The 14447-nt window shown below is 41.5% G+C and overlaps 1 protein-coding gene across 2 annotated transcripts in view; it reads right to left on the bottom strand.

The window, feature by feature from the left end:
* The window catches only part of LOC115301945 (voltage-dependent N-type calcium channel subunit alpha-1B-like), a 100558-nt gene that overhangs the window by 13840 nt on the left and 72271 nt on the right, over positions 1-14447 (bottom strand). Inside the window, exons 1-2 of one of the 2 annotated variants that reach the window (XR_003913364.1) lie at positions 13151-13287; positions 9427-9494 (exon numbers count right to left, since the gene is read on the bottom strand). Coding sequence is in view for 1 of the 2 variants with exons in the window: in XM_029951968.1 (XP_029807828.1) it covers positions 13151-13175 (25 nt within the window). In the remaining variant the exon portion in view is untranslated. Of the gene's footprint in view, positions 1-9426; positions 9495-13150; positions 13298-14447 lie in introns of those variants that run through there. The other variant, XM_029951968.1, reaches the window with a different exon arrangement.

Raw genomic sequence — 14447 nt, 5'->3', positions numbered from 1 at the left:
CTCTCCAACCACAAAAATGGTCACCTACACCATGAAACATTAATACACTGTTCTGCACTGTGTGAAACCTGTAAATTTTTCATTACAGTGAAAAACACCCAGAAGCACTATAAGCCTGGAAGTGCCCTAAGGTTGTTGGTGTAGCCAGCGGCACCAGGGTTTGCCTGCTTGGGGAAAGATATTATCTGCTCATGGATTATAAAAATGAATATTCTAAAAATCAATTTTACCAAAAAGTGATGTACAGATTCAATGTAAGCCCTCCCGTTCCACATTCTGGTACCATTTTGCATAGAACTAGAAAAGAAATAAAAGGCACACACACATTAGAAAGTGAAAAATAAAACTGTTCATAAGCAGATAACTTGATTCTTTATGTAGAAAATCCCAAGATATCTACAACACCTGGGGGAAATACTAACCAAAATTACACAATTTCTTTCAAATCTGAAGATACCAAATGTCAGAATCTATAAGATACAACTAAATTAGTAATCAGAGGAAATGAAAAGTCATAGCCTTGAATAATCATATAACAAAAATTAATGAATAAAATAAGTAAACTAAGTCTCTAACTCAGGAAGCTAGAAAAGGAACAACAAAAAGGTGCCTGGGTAGCTCAGTCGGTTGAGCAGCCGACTTCGGCTCAGGTCATGATCTCATGGTTCGTGGGTTCGAGCCCTGTATCAGGCTCTGTGCTGACCGCTAGCTCAGAGCCTGGAGCCTGAATTGGATTGTGTCTCTTTCTCTCTCACCCCTCTCCTGTTCATGCTCTGTCTCTCTCTAAAACAAATAAAATGTAAAAAAAAAAAATTTTTAAGAGATTAAGGAACAAAGTAAAACAAAAAGGCAAGAGGGAAATAAAAAAGATAAAATGCGGTGTCCAGTCTGGAGGGAGTCTCACCCCGTGGAGGCATTTCGAGCCTACCATTCCCTGAGTTAGGACAGTCAGACTTCCAATGTCCCTTTTTATGACACAGGGGGCAGGGTTTATTGGGCTCCCTGGGGTTTGGACATTGACGAGACCAGTGGCCTTCCAGGCCACATTTGAAACAAGGTCCAGGAGGGGGGCGCGGTCCCCCATTCTTATGAGGTTTATCGGCTGGCCTCAGGGCTGTCACCAGGGCTTGGGTCTGTAATTGAACCTTTTGCTGCAGGTGGGCTTGCCTCTTCTGCTCCATGGCCTCTTCCACTAACGCCACCCCATAACACCAAAAAGGTAGAATGTAAGAGTTGCCATGGGAAGGCAACTCCATTTTGCTGTGGAGAGCTGCGAGCACTGACAACCCCCACTTGCAAACCTGGAATGACCCGAGCCATTTGGGAAACACCAGCAGCCATTTTATTGCTGGTCAGATAATAGTTCCAGGCACTGCCAAGGACGGACGACCCCCACTCTCCAGTCTGGACTGTCTCAAACTGGAATGCCTCACCATGGAATTCCAGCATCCCCTACCCCACCGAAGTGAACAGCCAATTGAATCCTGCCAGTGTCCAAAGATGCCCCTACTTGGCTATCGGCCCACCTGAGCTCAAACCCGGAACTTTTGCACCCATAAAACATCTTGCTCTCCTGCACCTGGCGTGACTTCCCTGACTCCCCACTCCAGAGTCACGGAACCTCGCCCGGGAATTGCAGACTCCAATAAAGGCCTTCTTGGCTCCATAACTTGGTCTCTCTTTTTCCTCTCGCCTCTGCCTCCATCTATCAAACCTTACAGTTTTACAAATGAATTAGTTGTGATTTGGCTACCTCTGGAAATGAGGTTTTTTAGAGAGAAAACTTATATTTCAATAATGCAACTTTGTAGATGTTAAATTCTAGTTCTGGTAGTCTATAAATGTTGTTTGCCTAAGCTAGACAACTTGAGATAAACTTGAAAAAGATTGTCACAATAGCCCAGGTATGGACAATCTTCTTGCCTGTTATTCTGTGCAGATAGTAACAGGACTCCATGGGCATAGAATTGTTAAAGCAACTAAAATTGGATGGACTCCTCTAATAACTGTATATGGAAGCAGCACTGTCAACAACAGCCAAATCATGGAAAGAGCCTAAGTGTCCATCAGCTGATGAATGGATCAAGAAGATGTGGTTTATATATACAATGGAACATACATGGCAATGAGAAAGAATGAAATCTGGCCATTCGTAGCAACGTGGATGGACTTTGAGCAAAATAAGTCAGGCAGAGAAGGACAGATACCATATGTTTTCACTCATAAGTCTAACAGGAGAAACTTAACCAAGGACCATGGGGAGGGGAAGGGGGAAAAAGAGTTAGGGAGAGGGAGGGAGGCAAATCATGAGAGACCCTTAAATACTGAAAACAAACTGAGGGCCGATGGTGCAGGTGGGAGTGGAAGGGGATGATGGTCATGGAGGAGGGCACTTGTGGGGAAGAGCACTGGGTGTTACATGGAAATCAACTTGACAATAAACTATAAATTTCAAAAAATTGCACATGGAAAGACTTTTCTCACTGTAGACCTATCAATAAGTAGACCTTATTCACTTGAGGCCAGGTTAATTGATATATCTCTAAATGAATATGTAAGTCATAACCTTCCTGAACCTGATTTGACAGTTACTAGAAACCTACCCCATATAAACCCAGAAGACATGATGTATTTAAAGGATTAGAAGTCTAATACAGCAGAGGTTTTAAATACAAAATGGAAGGGCCCTTACTGGGTTGTATTATGTACTCCACTACAGTAAAATTAGAAGGCCATTCTCCATGGACTCACATATCAAGAATGGAACCTGTACCTTCCTCACAGGAATCTACTATGCAAGCTGACATGCCTTCTTATGCCTGTGAACCAGTGGAAGATGTCAAATCTCTCTTCAAATGACAGTAAGGGACTGGAGGAAAATGACCAAAGTTTTTTTTCTCTATTTAGGCTTCTTTCTCATAATATGAACCTTACTTTGTTGTCTTTTCCAGTATCTCCCTGCCACAAGTGCCAAGACTCCGTCACAGCCATAACTTCTAGAAGACAGATGATCCTTTCTACTCAAGGAGGTTCATATATGTTGTTTACCTTGGATTGGCTGCCTCTGCCTGTGGTAACTCCTGTATATAAATACCTTCCCTAACTGACCAATGTTGACCCGTAGGTAGGGACATCTCTACACCCCTGTTCAGCAGGAAGAAGTTACAGAAGATGAGCCCTTCCACTCTCAGCAACCTCTAAGATTTTAAGGGTTAAAATTGTTCAGGGGGCAATGATGTGGCAAACAAAGGCAGAAGGAAATGGCAGATAAAATTAAATTTCCTTATAACCTGCAGCCCGTTGGCAAATACTTGAGTCAAACAGAGTAAAATGTTTCTCTAAGAACTCCCTACTGTCTTAATGCTAATGCTTTCCTAGGGGGAAAAACAACATTAGCTTGACAATAACGAGGCCTCCAATATCCTGTGAGTCCTCTTTAGTGTATGAAAATCTCACTGGAAATTTCCCCTGGACTTTACCTCCCCTGACTTCATAGTATATAACCAGTCCTTCCTCATGGTCCCGGGGCAGCTCTTCCTAACTATGGTTCCTGTCCCTACGCTTTAATAAAATCGCCTTTTTGCACACAAAAAAATTTTAATTAATTAATTAAAATGCAAACACAAGGGGCACCTGGGCTCAGTCAGTTAAGTGGCCAGCTTTGGCTCAGGTCTCATGGTTTGTAAGTTTGAACACTGAAACAGGCTCTGTTCTGACAGCTCAGAGCCTGGAGCCTGCTTCGGACTCTGTGTCTCCATCTCCCTTTACCTCTCCTCCCTTTCAAAAATAAATAAATGTTAAAAAAATTATTTAGAAAATTCTAAAAAGAGAGGACTCCGAAAGCAGCTAGGGACCAAAGGTCCCTATAAGGGTAGACACATAAGGTTAGCAGCAGACCTGCCCAGTGACACGTGGCAGGCCAGAAGAGAGTGGCAGGAAATATTCAATGTGCTGAATGGGAAAAATATACAGCCAAGAATCCTTTTTACAGGAAGGCTTTCATTCAGAATAGAAGTGTTATACCCAGATTTTAATATCGTCCCCCAAAACCAGAGACTACCAGGGAGACCAAGTCACGCATGCAAAAGCAAAAGGCTTTATTACGAGTTTAGTCTGGCCAAGCCTAAACTCGGGCTCACAGACTTTACTGGCATGGTGGATCCATGCTGAGAGAGCCCTGAACAAAGGCGGGGTAGGGCCTTTTTTGGGAAGAGGGAGTTACAGGAAATGGTGACACAGGTATAGTGATCCAAACCCTATCCCCTATCAATATTGGCAGTAACTTTAACCACACATTGATACTTTTAGTGGGAGCCAATCACAACATTGACCATACACAGAGTGGGCCCAGGACCCTCACGTAGGGCATACCGTCTATCTTTAGGCCCGTCCTTAGAAATGTTAAAGGTGTTAACTGGCCTTTCCTGATTGGGTGTTACAAGGGTTGTCCCTCCTTCCTCGAGCAATGTGTGCCCTTCTATTGTCTAATGATTCTGAGAAGCCGACACCTAGGCCTCCAAGGTCAAAGGGGAAACTTGAATCAGACCTGTGTCCTTACAGAAGGAGAGATAAAAAGTTTCCATAATAAAATCTAAAGGGGTTAGTGACCACTAAAACAGTCCTGCAAGAAATTTTACAGTGGAATCTCTGATCTGAGAAAGAAAAAAAAAAAAGACCAAAACAACAAAGACTACAAAGGACCAGAGAACATCACCAGAAACACCAACTCTTCAGGTAACACAATGGCACTAAATTCCTATCTTTCAACAATCACTCTGAATGTAAATGGACTAAATACTCCAAACAAAAGACATACCATATTAGAATTGGTTAAAAAAAAAAAACCTAGATCCATCCATATACTTCCTATGAGACTCATTTTAGACCTAAAGACACCAACAGATTGAACGTGAGGGGATGGAGAACCATCCGTCTTGCTACTGGATGTCAAAAGAAAGCTGGAGTAGCCATATGTATATCAGACAAACTAGATTTTAAAACAAAGACTGTAACAAGAGATAAAGAAGGACATTATATAATAATTAAGGAGTCTATCCAGCAAGATCTAACAATTGTATATATTTATACTCCCAACATGAAGCACCCAAATATATAAATTGATTAATAACAAGCATAAAGAAACTCAATGATAATAATACCATAATAGTAGGGAACTTTAGTAGCCCACTTACAGCACTGGACAGATCATCTAAGCAGGAAATCAACATGAACGATGGCTTTGAATGACACATTGGACAAGATGGTCTTAACAGATATATCAGAACACTTCATCCCAAAGCAACAGAATACACATTCTTTTCGAGTGTACATGGAAAATGCTCCAGAACAGATCACATACTCGGTCACAAATCAGCCCTCAATAGGTACAAAAAGATTAAGATCATACCGTCCACCTTTCCTGACCATAATAGTATGAAACTTGAAGACAACCACAATAAAACTGCAGAAAGCCCTCAAATACATAAAGTTAAAGAAAAACCTATTAAACAATTAATAGATTAACCAGGAAATTAAAGAAGAAATTAAAAAGTACATGGAAGCAAATGAAAATGAAAACACGACAGTCCAAACCCTTTGGGATGCAGCAGGGGCAGCACTAAGGGAAAAACATATGGCAATTCAGGCTTATCTCAATAAATCAGAAATGTCCCAAATATACAACCTAATCTTACACCTAAAGGAGCTAGAAAAGGGGCAGGAAATGAAGCCCAAAGCCAGCAGAAAAAGGGAAATAATAAAGTTTAGAGCAGAAATAAGTGATATATAGGGGCGCCTGGGTGGCTCAGTTGGTTAAGCATCCGGCTTTGGCTCAGTTCATGATCTCACAGTTGGTGGGTTCGAGCCCCGCATCGGGCTCTGTGCTGACAGCTCAGAGGCTGGAGCCTCCTTCAGATTCTGTGTCTCCTTCTTTCTCTGACCTTCCCCCCTCATGCTCTGTCTCACTCTATTTCTCAAAAAATAAATAAAATGTAAAACAAAAATTTTTTAAGAAATAAGTGATATATAAACAACAACAAACAGTAGAACAGATTAATGAAACTAAACACTGGTTCTTTGAAAGAATAAACAAAATTAGTAAACCCCTAGCCAGACTTATCAAAAACAAAAGAGAGAGGACCCACATAGGTATAATGATGAATGAAAGAGGAAAGATTACAATCAACGCTACAGAAATACAAGCAATTATAAGACAATACTATGAAAAATTATATGCCAACACACTGGACAATCTGGAAGAAATGGAAAAATTCCTGGAAACTCACACCTACCAAAACTGAAACAGAAAGAAATAGAAATTTTGAACAGGCCCATAACCAGCAAAGAAATTGAATCAGTTATCAAAAAATCTCCCAACGAACAAGAATCCAGGGCCGGATGGCTTCCCAGGTGAATTCCAGCACACATTTAAAGAAGAGTTAATATCTCTTCTCCTCAAACTGTCACAAAAAAATACAAATGGAAGGAAAGTTTCCAAACTCATTCTATGAAGCCAACTTTACCTAGATTCCAGAGCCAAACAAAGACCCCACTAAAAAGGAGAAGTACAGGCCAATCTCACTGATAAATCTGGATGTAAAAATTTTCAACAAAATACTAGCAAATCAAATTCAACAGTACATTAAAAGAATTATTCACCATATTAAGTCAGATTTATTCCTGGGCTGGTTCAATATTTGTAAATCAATCAACATGATATATACACTAATAAAAGAAAAGATAAGAACCATATGATCCTGTCAATTGATGCAGAAAATCCATTTGACAAAATACAGCACCCTTTCTTAATAAACCTCAAGAAAGTATGGATGGAGAGAACATACCTCAACATTATAAAGGCTATATATGAAAGACCCACAGCTAATATCATCTTTAATGAGGAAAAACTGAGAGCTTTCCCTCTAAGGTAGGAACACCACAGGGATGTCCACTCTCACTGCTGTTGTTCAACATAGTACTGGCAGTCCAAGCCTCAACAATCAGACAACAACAACAAAAATAATAAAAGGCATGCAAATTGGCAAGGAAGAAGTAAAACTTTCACTCTTTGCAGATGACATAATACTCTATGTGAAAAGCCCAAAACACTCCACCAAGAAACTGCTGGAACTAATGCATCAATTCAGCAAAATTGCAGGATATAATAGCAATGTATAGAAATCAGTAGTATTTCTATATAGCAATAATGAAGCAGCAGAAAGAGAAATGAAAGAGTTGCTCCCATTTATAATTGCATCAAAAACCATAAGACAGCTAGGAATAAACCTAACCAAAGAGGTAAAAGAACTGTTTGCTGAACCCTATAGAAAGCTTATAAAAGAGATTGAAGAAGACACAAAGAAATGGAAAAACATTCCATGTTCATGGATTGCAAGAACAAACTATCTACACATTCAGTGCAATCCCTATGGAAATAATACCAGCATTCTTCACAGAGCAAGAATTCAAAAATTTTTATGGAACCAGAAAAGGTCCTAAATAGACAAAGTAATGTTGAAAAAGAAAACCAAAGCTGGAAGCACCACAATTCCAATTTTAAGCTGTATTACGAAGTTTTAATCATCAAGAGAGTATGGTAATGACACACACACAAAAGACAAAAATATCAAAGGAACAGAACAGAGAACCCAGATATGGACCCACAAGTGTATAGCTACCTAATTTTTGACAAAACAGGATAGAATATCCAATGGAAAAAGATAGTCTTTTCAGCTAATGGTCCTGGAAAAACTGGACAGCAACATGCAAAAGAATGAAAATGGACCACTTTCTTTTTTTTTAAGTTTTTTTTAAAAGTTTATTTATCTATTTTGAGAGAGAGAGAGAGTGAGAGTGAGAGCAAGCAGGGAAGGGGCAGAGAGAGACAGAGAGAGAAAGAGAGAATCCCAAGCAGGCTCCACATTGTCAGCACAGAGCCCAGTGCAGGGCTTGAACCCACAAACTGTGAGATCATGACCTGAGCCGAAGTCAAGAGTTGGACACCTAAACAAGTGAGCCACTCAAGTGCCCTGAAAATAGACCACTTTCTTATACCATACACAAATATAAATTCAAAATGGATGATAGACCTAAATGTGAGACAGGAAACCATCAAAATCCTACAGGAGAAAACAGGCGGCAGCAACCTCTTTGACCTTGGCCACAGTGACTTCTTATTAGACATGTCTCCAGAGGCAAGGGAAACAAAATCAAACAGGAACTACTGGGACCCCATCAAGATAAAAACTTCTGCACAGAGAATGAAACAAATCAATCAAACTAAAAGGCCACCTTCTGAATGGAAGAAGATATTTGCAAATGACATATTGGGTTGTTATCCAAAATCTATAAAGAATTATATAATCAACACCCCAAAAAATAAAACAAATAATCTAGTGAATAAATGGGCAGAAGACATGAACTGACACTCTACCAAAAAAGATTTCCAGATGGCAAACAGACACATGAAAAGATGCTCAACATTGCTCATCATCAGGGAAATACAAATCAAAACCAAAATGAGATACCACCGCACACCTGTCAGATGGCTAAAATTAACAACTTAGGCAACAACAGATATTGGTGAGGATGCGGAGAAAGAGGAACACTTTTGCACTGTTGGTGGCAATGCAACCTGGTGCAGCCACTCTGGAAAACAGTATGGAGGTTCCTTAAAAAAATAAAAATAGAACTACCCTACAAGCCAGCAATTGCACCACTAGGTATTTATCCAAGGGATACAAAAATGCTGATTCAAAGGGGCACGTGCACCCCAATGTTTATAGAAGTACTATCAACCATAGCCAAATTATGGAAAGAGCCCAAATGACCATCAACCAATGAATGTATAATGAAGATGTATATATATATAATGGAATATTCCTCAGCAATCAAAAAGAATGAAATCTTGCCATTTGCAACAATGTGGATAGTACTAGAGTGTCTTATGCTAAGCGAAATAACTCAGTCAGAGAAAGACAAATACCATATGATTTCATTCATCTGTGGAATTTAAGAAACAAAACAGATGAACATACAGAAAGAGAAAAAAGAGAGGGAAGCAAACCATAAGAGACTTTTAAAGATAGAAAACAACCTGAGGGTTGACGGAGGGAGGGAGGGGTGGCACTGAGGACAGCACTTGTTGGGATGAGCACTGGATGTTGCTTGTAACTGATGAATCACTAAATTCTACTCCTAAAAGCAATATCACACTATATGTTAACTAACTAGCATTTAAATAAAATTTTGAAAAAAATAATAAAAAATAAAAACACCTGCAAGGTATACATGACTGAGCCCAGTTAGGGCCTTTTCATAAACTTAAGATTGGAAGGGCAGGTGTGGGATCTGTTTGTCTTATTGCCACCCAAGACAAGCCTTTTATGTAAGTGCCCTCTGCTATTATTAAAACTGCCACCTACCAACCTGGAGGGACCTGCCTCCTTCTGGTCTCTCTCTCCCCTCCGTCTAAGGTGGCTGGTTTCACATTATACCTGGGAAGTTGGGGGGTGGGGGTGGAGGGAAATAGAGAGAGAGGGGGGGAGAAAGAGTGAATTATAAACCAACAGGACAGTGCTGACCCCCTGAGCCTACCCTTGCTCACAGCCATGCTGGAGGAGGTCCCCATGGCCACCAGGCCACGTATCCACCCCTCCTGTGTCCTTGTCACCAGTGATGCCATCCACACCAGTCCTCTGTCCTCAGGAGACCAGCCCTGCCATGTCCTACCATTTTTGTCAGGCTCTTTAGGTGTGACAGAAAACTCATTCAAGGTAACTTGAACGAGAAGGGAAGTTCGCTGGCTTAGTAAGTAAAGCACAGGCCAGCCAAAGATCAGCTGCGCCTCAGGAATCCCTGGGCCTGAGGCCAGCTTCACAGTTGGGGTTTGCGTGTTCCTTCCCTCATCTCGGCTTCAGTTGGCGTATCAGCTTGGTTGTCTCAGAGCAACTTTTCCCAAGTGGTTGGAATCAGGCCATTGGCAGCCAGCACTGGGCTCCCGATTCCCAGCTCTGCCCCTCAAGAAAGAATGCAGCTCCTCTCCATTAGTTCCTATTCAGAAAAGTCCAAGGTAACAGTTCTGGCTGGGCTGCACTGGGCGGCCCCAGCAATGGTTGGGTAGCTAGGACACTACAATGGCCGGGCCCTCTCCTGTCATATGGCTGCAGTAGAGTGGGGACATATATCAGCCTGCTGCGGCTGCCATCAGAAACACCACAGTTCTGGAGGCCAGGAGGGCCAAGGTCAGTGTCAGCGAGATAGGACTTATCAGAAGCCTTCTTCTCTTGGCTTGTAGGGAGTTGCCATCCCACTGTGTGCTCACATGACCTCTTTTGCACAGGGTGGGATGAGAAAGAGAGTGAGCGCACAGGTGAGCTCTGGTTATCTCTTTTGATAGGGACAATAATCCTACCTGACAAGGCCCCAGCCTTATGACCTCATTTAAACTGAATTACTTTCTTAGAAGCTCCATCCCTGGGTACAGCTACACCAGGCTTCAACAGATGAATTTGGGGAGGAACACATTCAGTAAATAATAGGAGGCAAACACTACTCACTCAAAAAAGGTTTAGTGGCCAGAAAAAGGGAGCAGATAAAACTACGGATCTTTTCCTTATTTTCTCCAACACACACACAGGTGAATATCACAGCCCGGCCTTTGCCCCTTCCTCCCAAGGTCAATACCTTCCATGATTATTCACCTCTCTCTTTCCCCACCCCCTGCAGCCACACCTTCCCATAAACTTGGGCTCACTGTATGCTGGGTGCATGTATGTGTAGCTAAGTACTGGAGGCTTCCTGGAGGCTGTGTCTTCTGAGTGCCACCAGGGCAGGAACTGGGTTCACTCATGCCTGTCATCCCTAGCAGAGCCTACCCCTGGGAGGAATGCAGTAGGTGCTAAGTGCTAATTGATTCACCTCAGGCCCTTTCTCCTCTATCCACCTGGGAGGCGCCCAGGGCCTTGGTACTTCTGTCCTTGGGAGAAAAGGATGGGATTACTCAACATGCGTGAACTGGCTAGTGGCTTCCCAGAATAGAAAGGTGTCTTTCCCCAGATGACATCCACAAACTGAACAGCACAGTGAATGGAGAAAGACTTAAAGCACCTCAATGGGAAATTCCAGAAAATCAAGGATAAAGAAAAAATTCTAAAACATTTCAGAAAGAAAACAGGTCACATGTAAAGAACCAAGAGTCAGCATGACACAGGCTTCTCTTCAACAACACTGGACAATAGAAAACAATAGAGTAATACTTCCAAGTGTGAGGAGAAGCGGACTTTAAGTATAGCCCTGTATCAGGCCAGATGAGTAATCAGGACAAATATGCCAGATCTCAAAAGTTTTGCCTTCCATGTGTTCTTTTTTGAGAAATAACTGTAAGATAAGTTCTAACAAAATGGGAGTAAGTCAAGGAAAAAGAAGACACAGGGTCCAGGAAATAAGAGGTCCATGCAGAAGAGGCATTTAAGAAATTCACAAGAAGGCGGTGCAGGGAGACCCCAGCTGTGCTGCTGACATGGGGCCAGAGCTGGAGGAAGGAGGGCATCGGAGGGAGGTGCCCAGGAAAATGATGGGCTGAGAGATTACCACCTGTATCTTAATATTTGGATTATTATGGAGGGAGGAGGGCATTTGAGAGATGGGTTGAAGCATTTTTTAAAAATGAAAACAGATACAAAGAAAGCTAAGCACTTGAAGGAGGAAAATCTGAGGTAATTACTAACTCTAGAGAAAAAAATAGAAAGGAAACAACTTCAGTGGAGTACTTGGGTTAGGAGAGAATATTATTTATTAGGTAGCAACAAGAATGTAAATACTATTGTTATCACAAAACTGAGATCTAGCCAAATTGGTAAGATTGAAGCAAGGAAACGGAAAAGACCACATAAGGGAAGTAAGTCCTAGGAAGTAAAAAAATATAGAAAAAAAATTGCAACATAAACACATTATTTAGAAATGAGGTTATAAATCCCAGAGGGAAGCACAAAATGAGTTTACAGTGATGGCCTCTGGAAATTAGGCCTTACAAGTCTGAAAGGGAAGAACAGAGGAAAGATTTGATGTCAGCCTTTTATTACATTTGATTTTTTTGTAATGTTTATTTTTGAGAAAGAGAGAGAGTGAGCAGGGGAAGGGTAGAGAGAGAGGGAGACAAAGGATCTGAAGCTGGCTCTGACATGACAGCAGAGAGCCAAAGTTGGATGCTTAACAGACTGAGCTACCCAGGCACCCCTGCATTTGAGTTTTTAAACTCTGTGTACATATTACCCTGATCAGATGTAAATACGTTAAAGCAAAAACCAACTGCAAACCTAAAGAAAATCACAAATCTAGTCCAGGTGAGTTTTCTCCAGATGAGTTCAGAGAGGTGGATGGAGTTCTCCAAGCTTACCCACAGCAAGTCACCAGTATGACCTATTCTCAAATCCAAAGCTAAGCCATTTTCTGTTGTCTCCAGTCCCTCTAGGACTCTGCCTTAGGAATTGGTATTGGCAGCAAAAAGAACACACGGGCATATGCATAGAGCTCTCCACTGAGACTGAAATCCAGACTATGCCAGGGAATTGGGTAGAAACAGTACCAGTTGTAAGAGGACTCACCCCGCTCCATCTCTTTCCTGCCTCCTCACCCTGTCCCATGACCAACCTCAGCTAAGAGGTCTGAGAAGAAAAGGGAATCTGAGGTGATTCGCATTAAGGCGTAAATGACTGATATTCACTCCCACCAAGATTTTATTTTATCAAGGCATAAATACAAAAAGCTTGACAGAAAGGACGCCAGGGAGTAGGATAAAGACAGAAGGGGAACCTACACGGGGGCAGGAAGGGATCTGGGAGCTCTGGGGCCCAGCCATTTTATAAAAACAAAAAACATTTTAGAAAATGTGTAGCAAAATGGTTTCTTTTCTCTACTACTCAGGACATAAAAGAACAGATTTTGTTTATCAAAAAAACTGCTCTCAAAGTCCTGCATCATTCAGTTTCTAGGAGATACTGCATGTTACATAGAGTAACATTTTTTGTAGAGCTCATTCCAGCCCTAAGGAGACACTCCATGTTTCTGTTTGCAATACAGCCTTACTCTGGAGCAGTCTGAATTTTACAGTATCGCTAATGTCAGACACCTGAATAGACTACCAGATCCTTACCTTCAAATTCCAGCTGAAGGTCCATGAGCAAGGGACTAGCCCCCTCTGATCCTGCCCCTCTGTTGTATAACCATCTGGCTCCCAGGATTTGCCAGCGTGGAGACAATGTATGTTGTCGGAGTCCAGCTCCAGCAGGTCCAGGGTCCCCTGAAGGAGAGACGGTATCAGCAAAAGATGAGTGAGAGAGCCATGAGTTTCTTTCTGGTCAGTCCGGCATCTCTACCCTGTCAGGTTTTGTGTCTTTATTTATAGACTTAAGTGTTAACATGACATCAAAAAATGGAATTTTTACTACAAATAATTCTCAGTGATAAGATGCTTTGAAAAGGGTGCATTTTTGCAGAACTACTCTATTTACAATGAGGTAACTTACACATCATAGGATAACAGGATATTCTCAATGAAAAGCGGATAACATATTTGTTTGAACCGGTAGTAAATCTTACAACTAAGAAGATAATATGTTTTCAGTGAGAAGCAGATAGCAAATACATTGGTTTATAACAATAACACTAAGATTCAGGCATAAATAAGGCTAGGAGGCATTCTGTTTGGCTCAGAGGAGGAAGAATGTATTCGAGATGGTAAGTAAATAAACGTTTTGTCAACCTTGTTCTTTGATGTTGAAGGTGTAAGAGCCATAGGCACCCTAGATGAGCCAGCCTTTGCATATGAGTTTAAGTTGTAACTACTCTTACCCATCCTCATAATGGGCACCAATTAGCATAGGTATGTGCAGTAACTTAAGCCTGGCTCTTGTTTGTTCTTTTGTTGTTGTTGTTGTTGTTGTTGTTGTTGTTGTTTGGGGTTTTTTTAAATAGTTTATTGTCAAATTGGTTTCCATACAACACTTGGTGCTCTTCCCCACAAGTGCCCTCCTCCATCACCACCACCTCTTTTCCCCCTTCCCCTTTAACCCTCAGTTCGTTTTCAGTATTCAATAGTCTTTCAAGTTTTGCGTCCCTCTCTCTCCCCAACTCTCTTTCCCTCTTCCCCTCCCCCTGGTCCTCCATTAGGTTTCTCCTGTTCTCCTGTTAGACCTATGAGTGCAAACATACGGTATCTATCCTTCTACACCTGACTTATTTCACTTAGCATGACACCCTCGAGGTCCATCCACTTTCCTACAAATGGCCATATTTCATTCTTTCTCATTGCCATGTAATACTCCATAGTGTATATATACCACATCTTCTTGATCCATTCATCAGGTGATGGATATTTAGGCTCTTTCCATGTTTTGGCTATTGTTGACAGTGCTGCTATGAACACTGGGGTACATGTGCTCCTATACATC

Source organism: Suricata suricatta, chromosome 9 (assembly GCF_006229205.1).
Source record: "Suricata suricatta isolate VVHF042 chromosome 9, meerkat_22Aug2017_6uvM2_HiC, whole genome shotgun sequence".
NCBI classification, from domain to species: domain Eukaryota; kingdom Metazoa; phylum Chordata; class Mammalia; order Carnivora; family Herpestidae; genus Suricata; species Suricata suricatta.
Note: the sequence above shows the minus strand (reverse complement) of the source record. Positions and strands in the feature narration are given on the sequence as shown.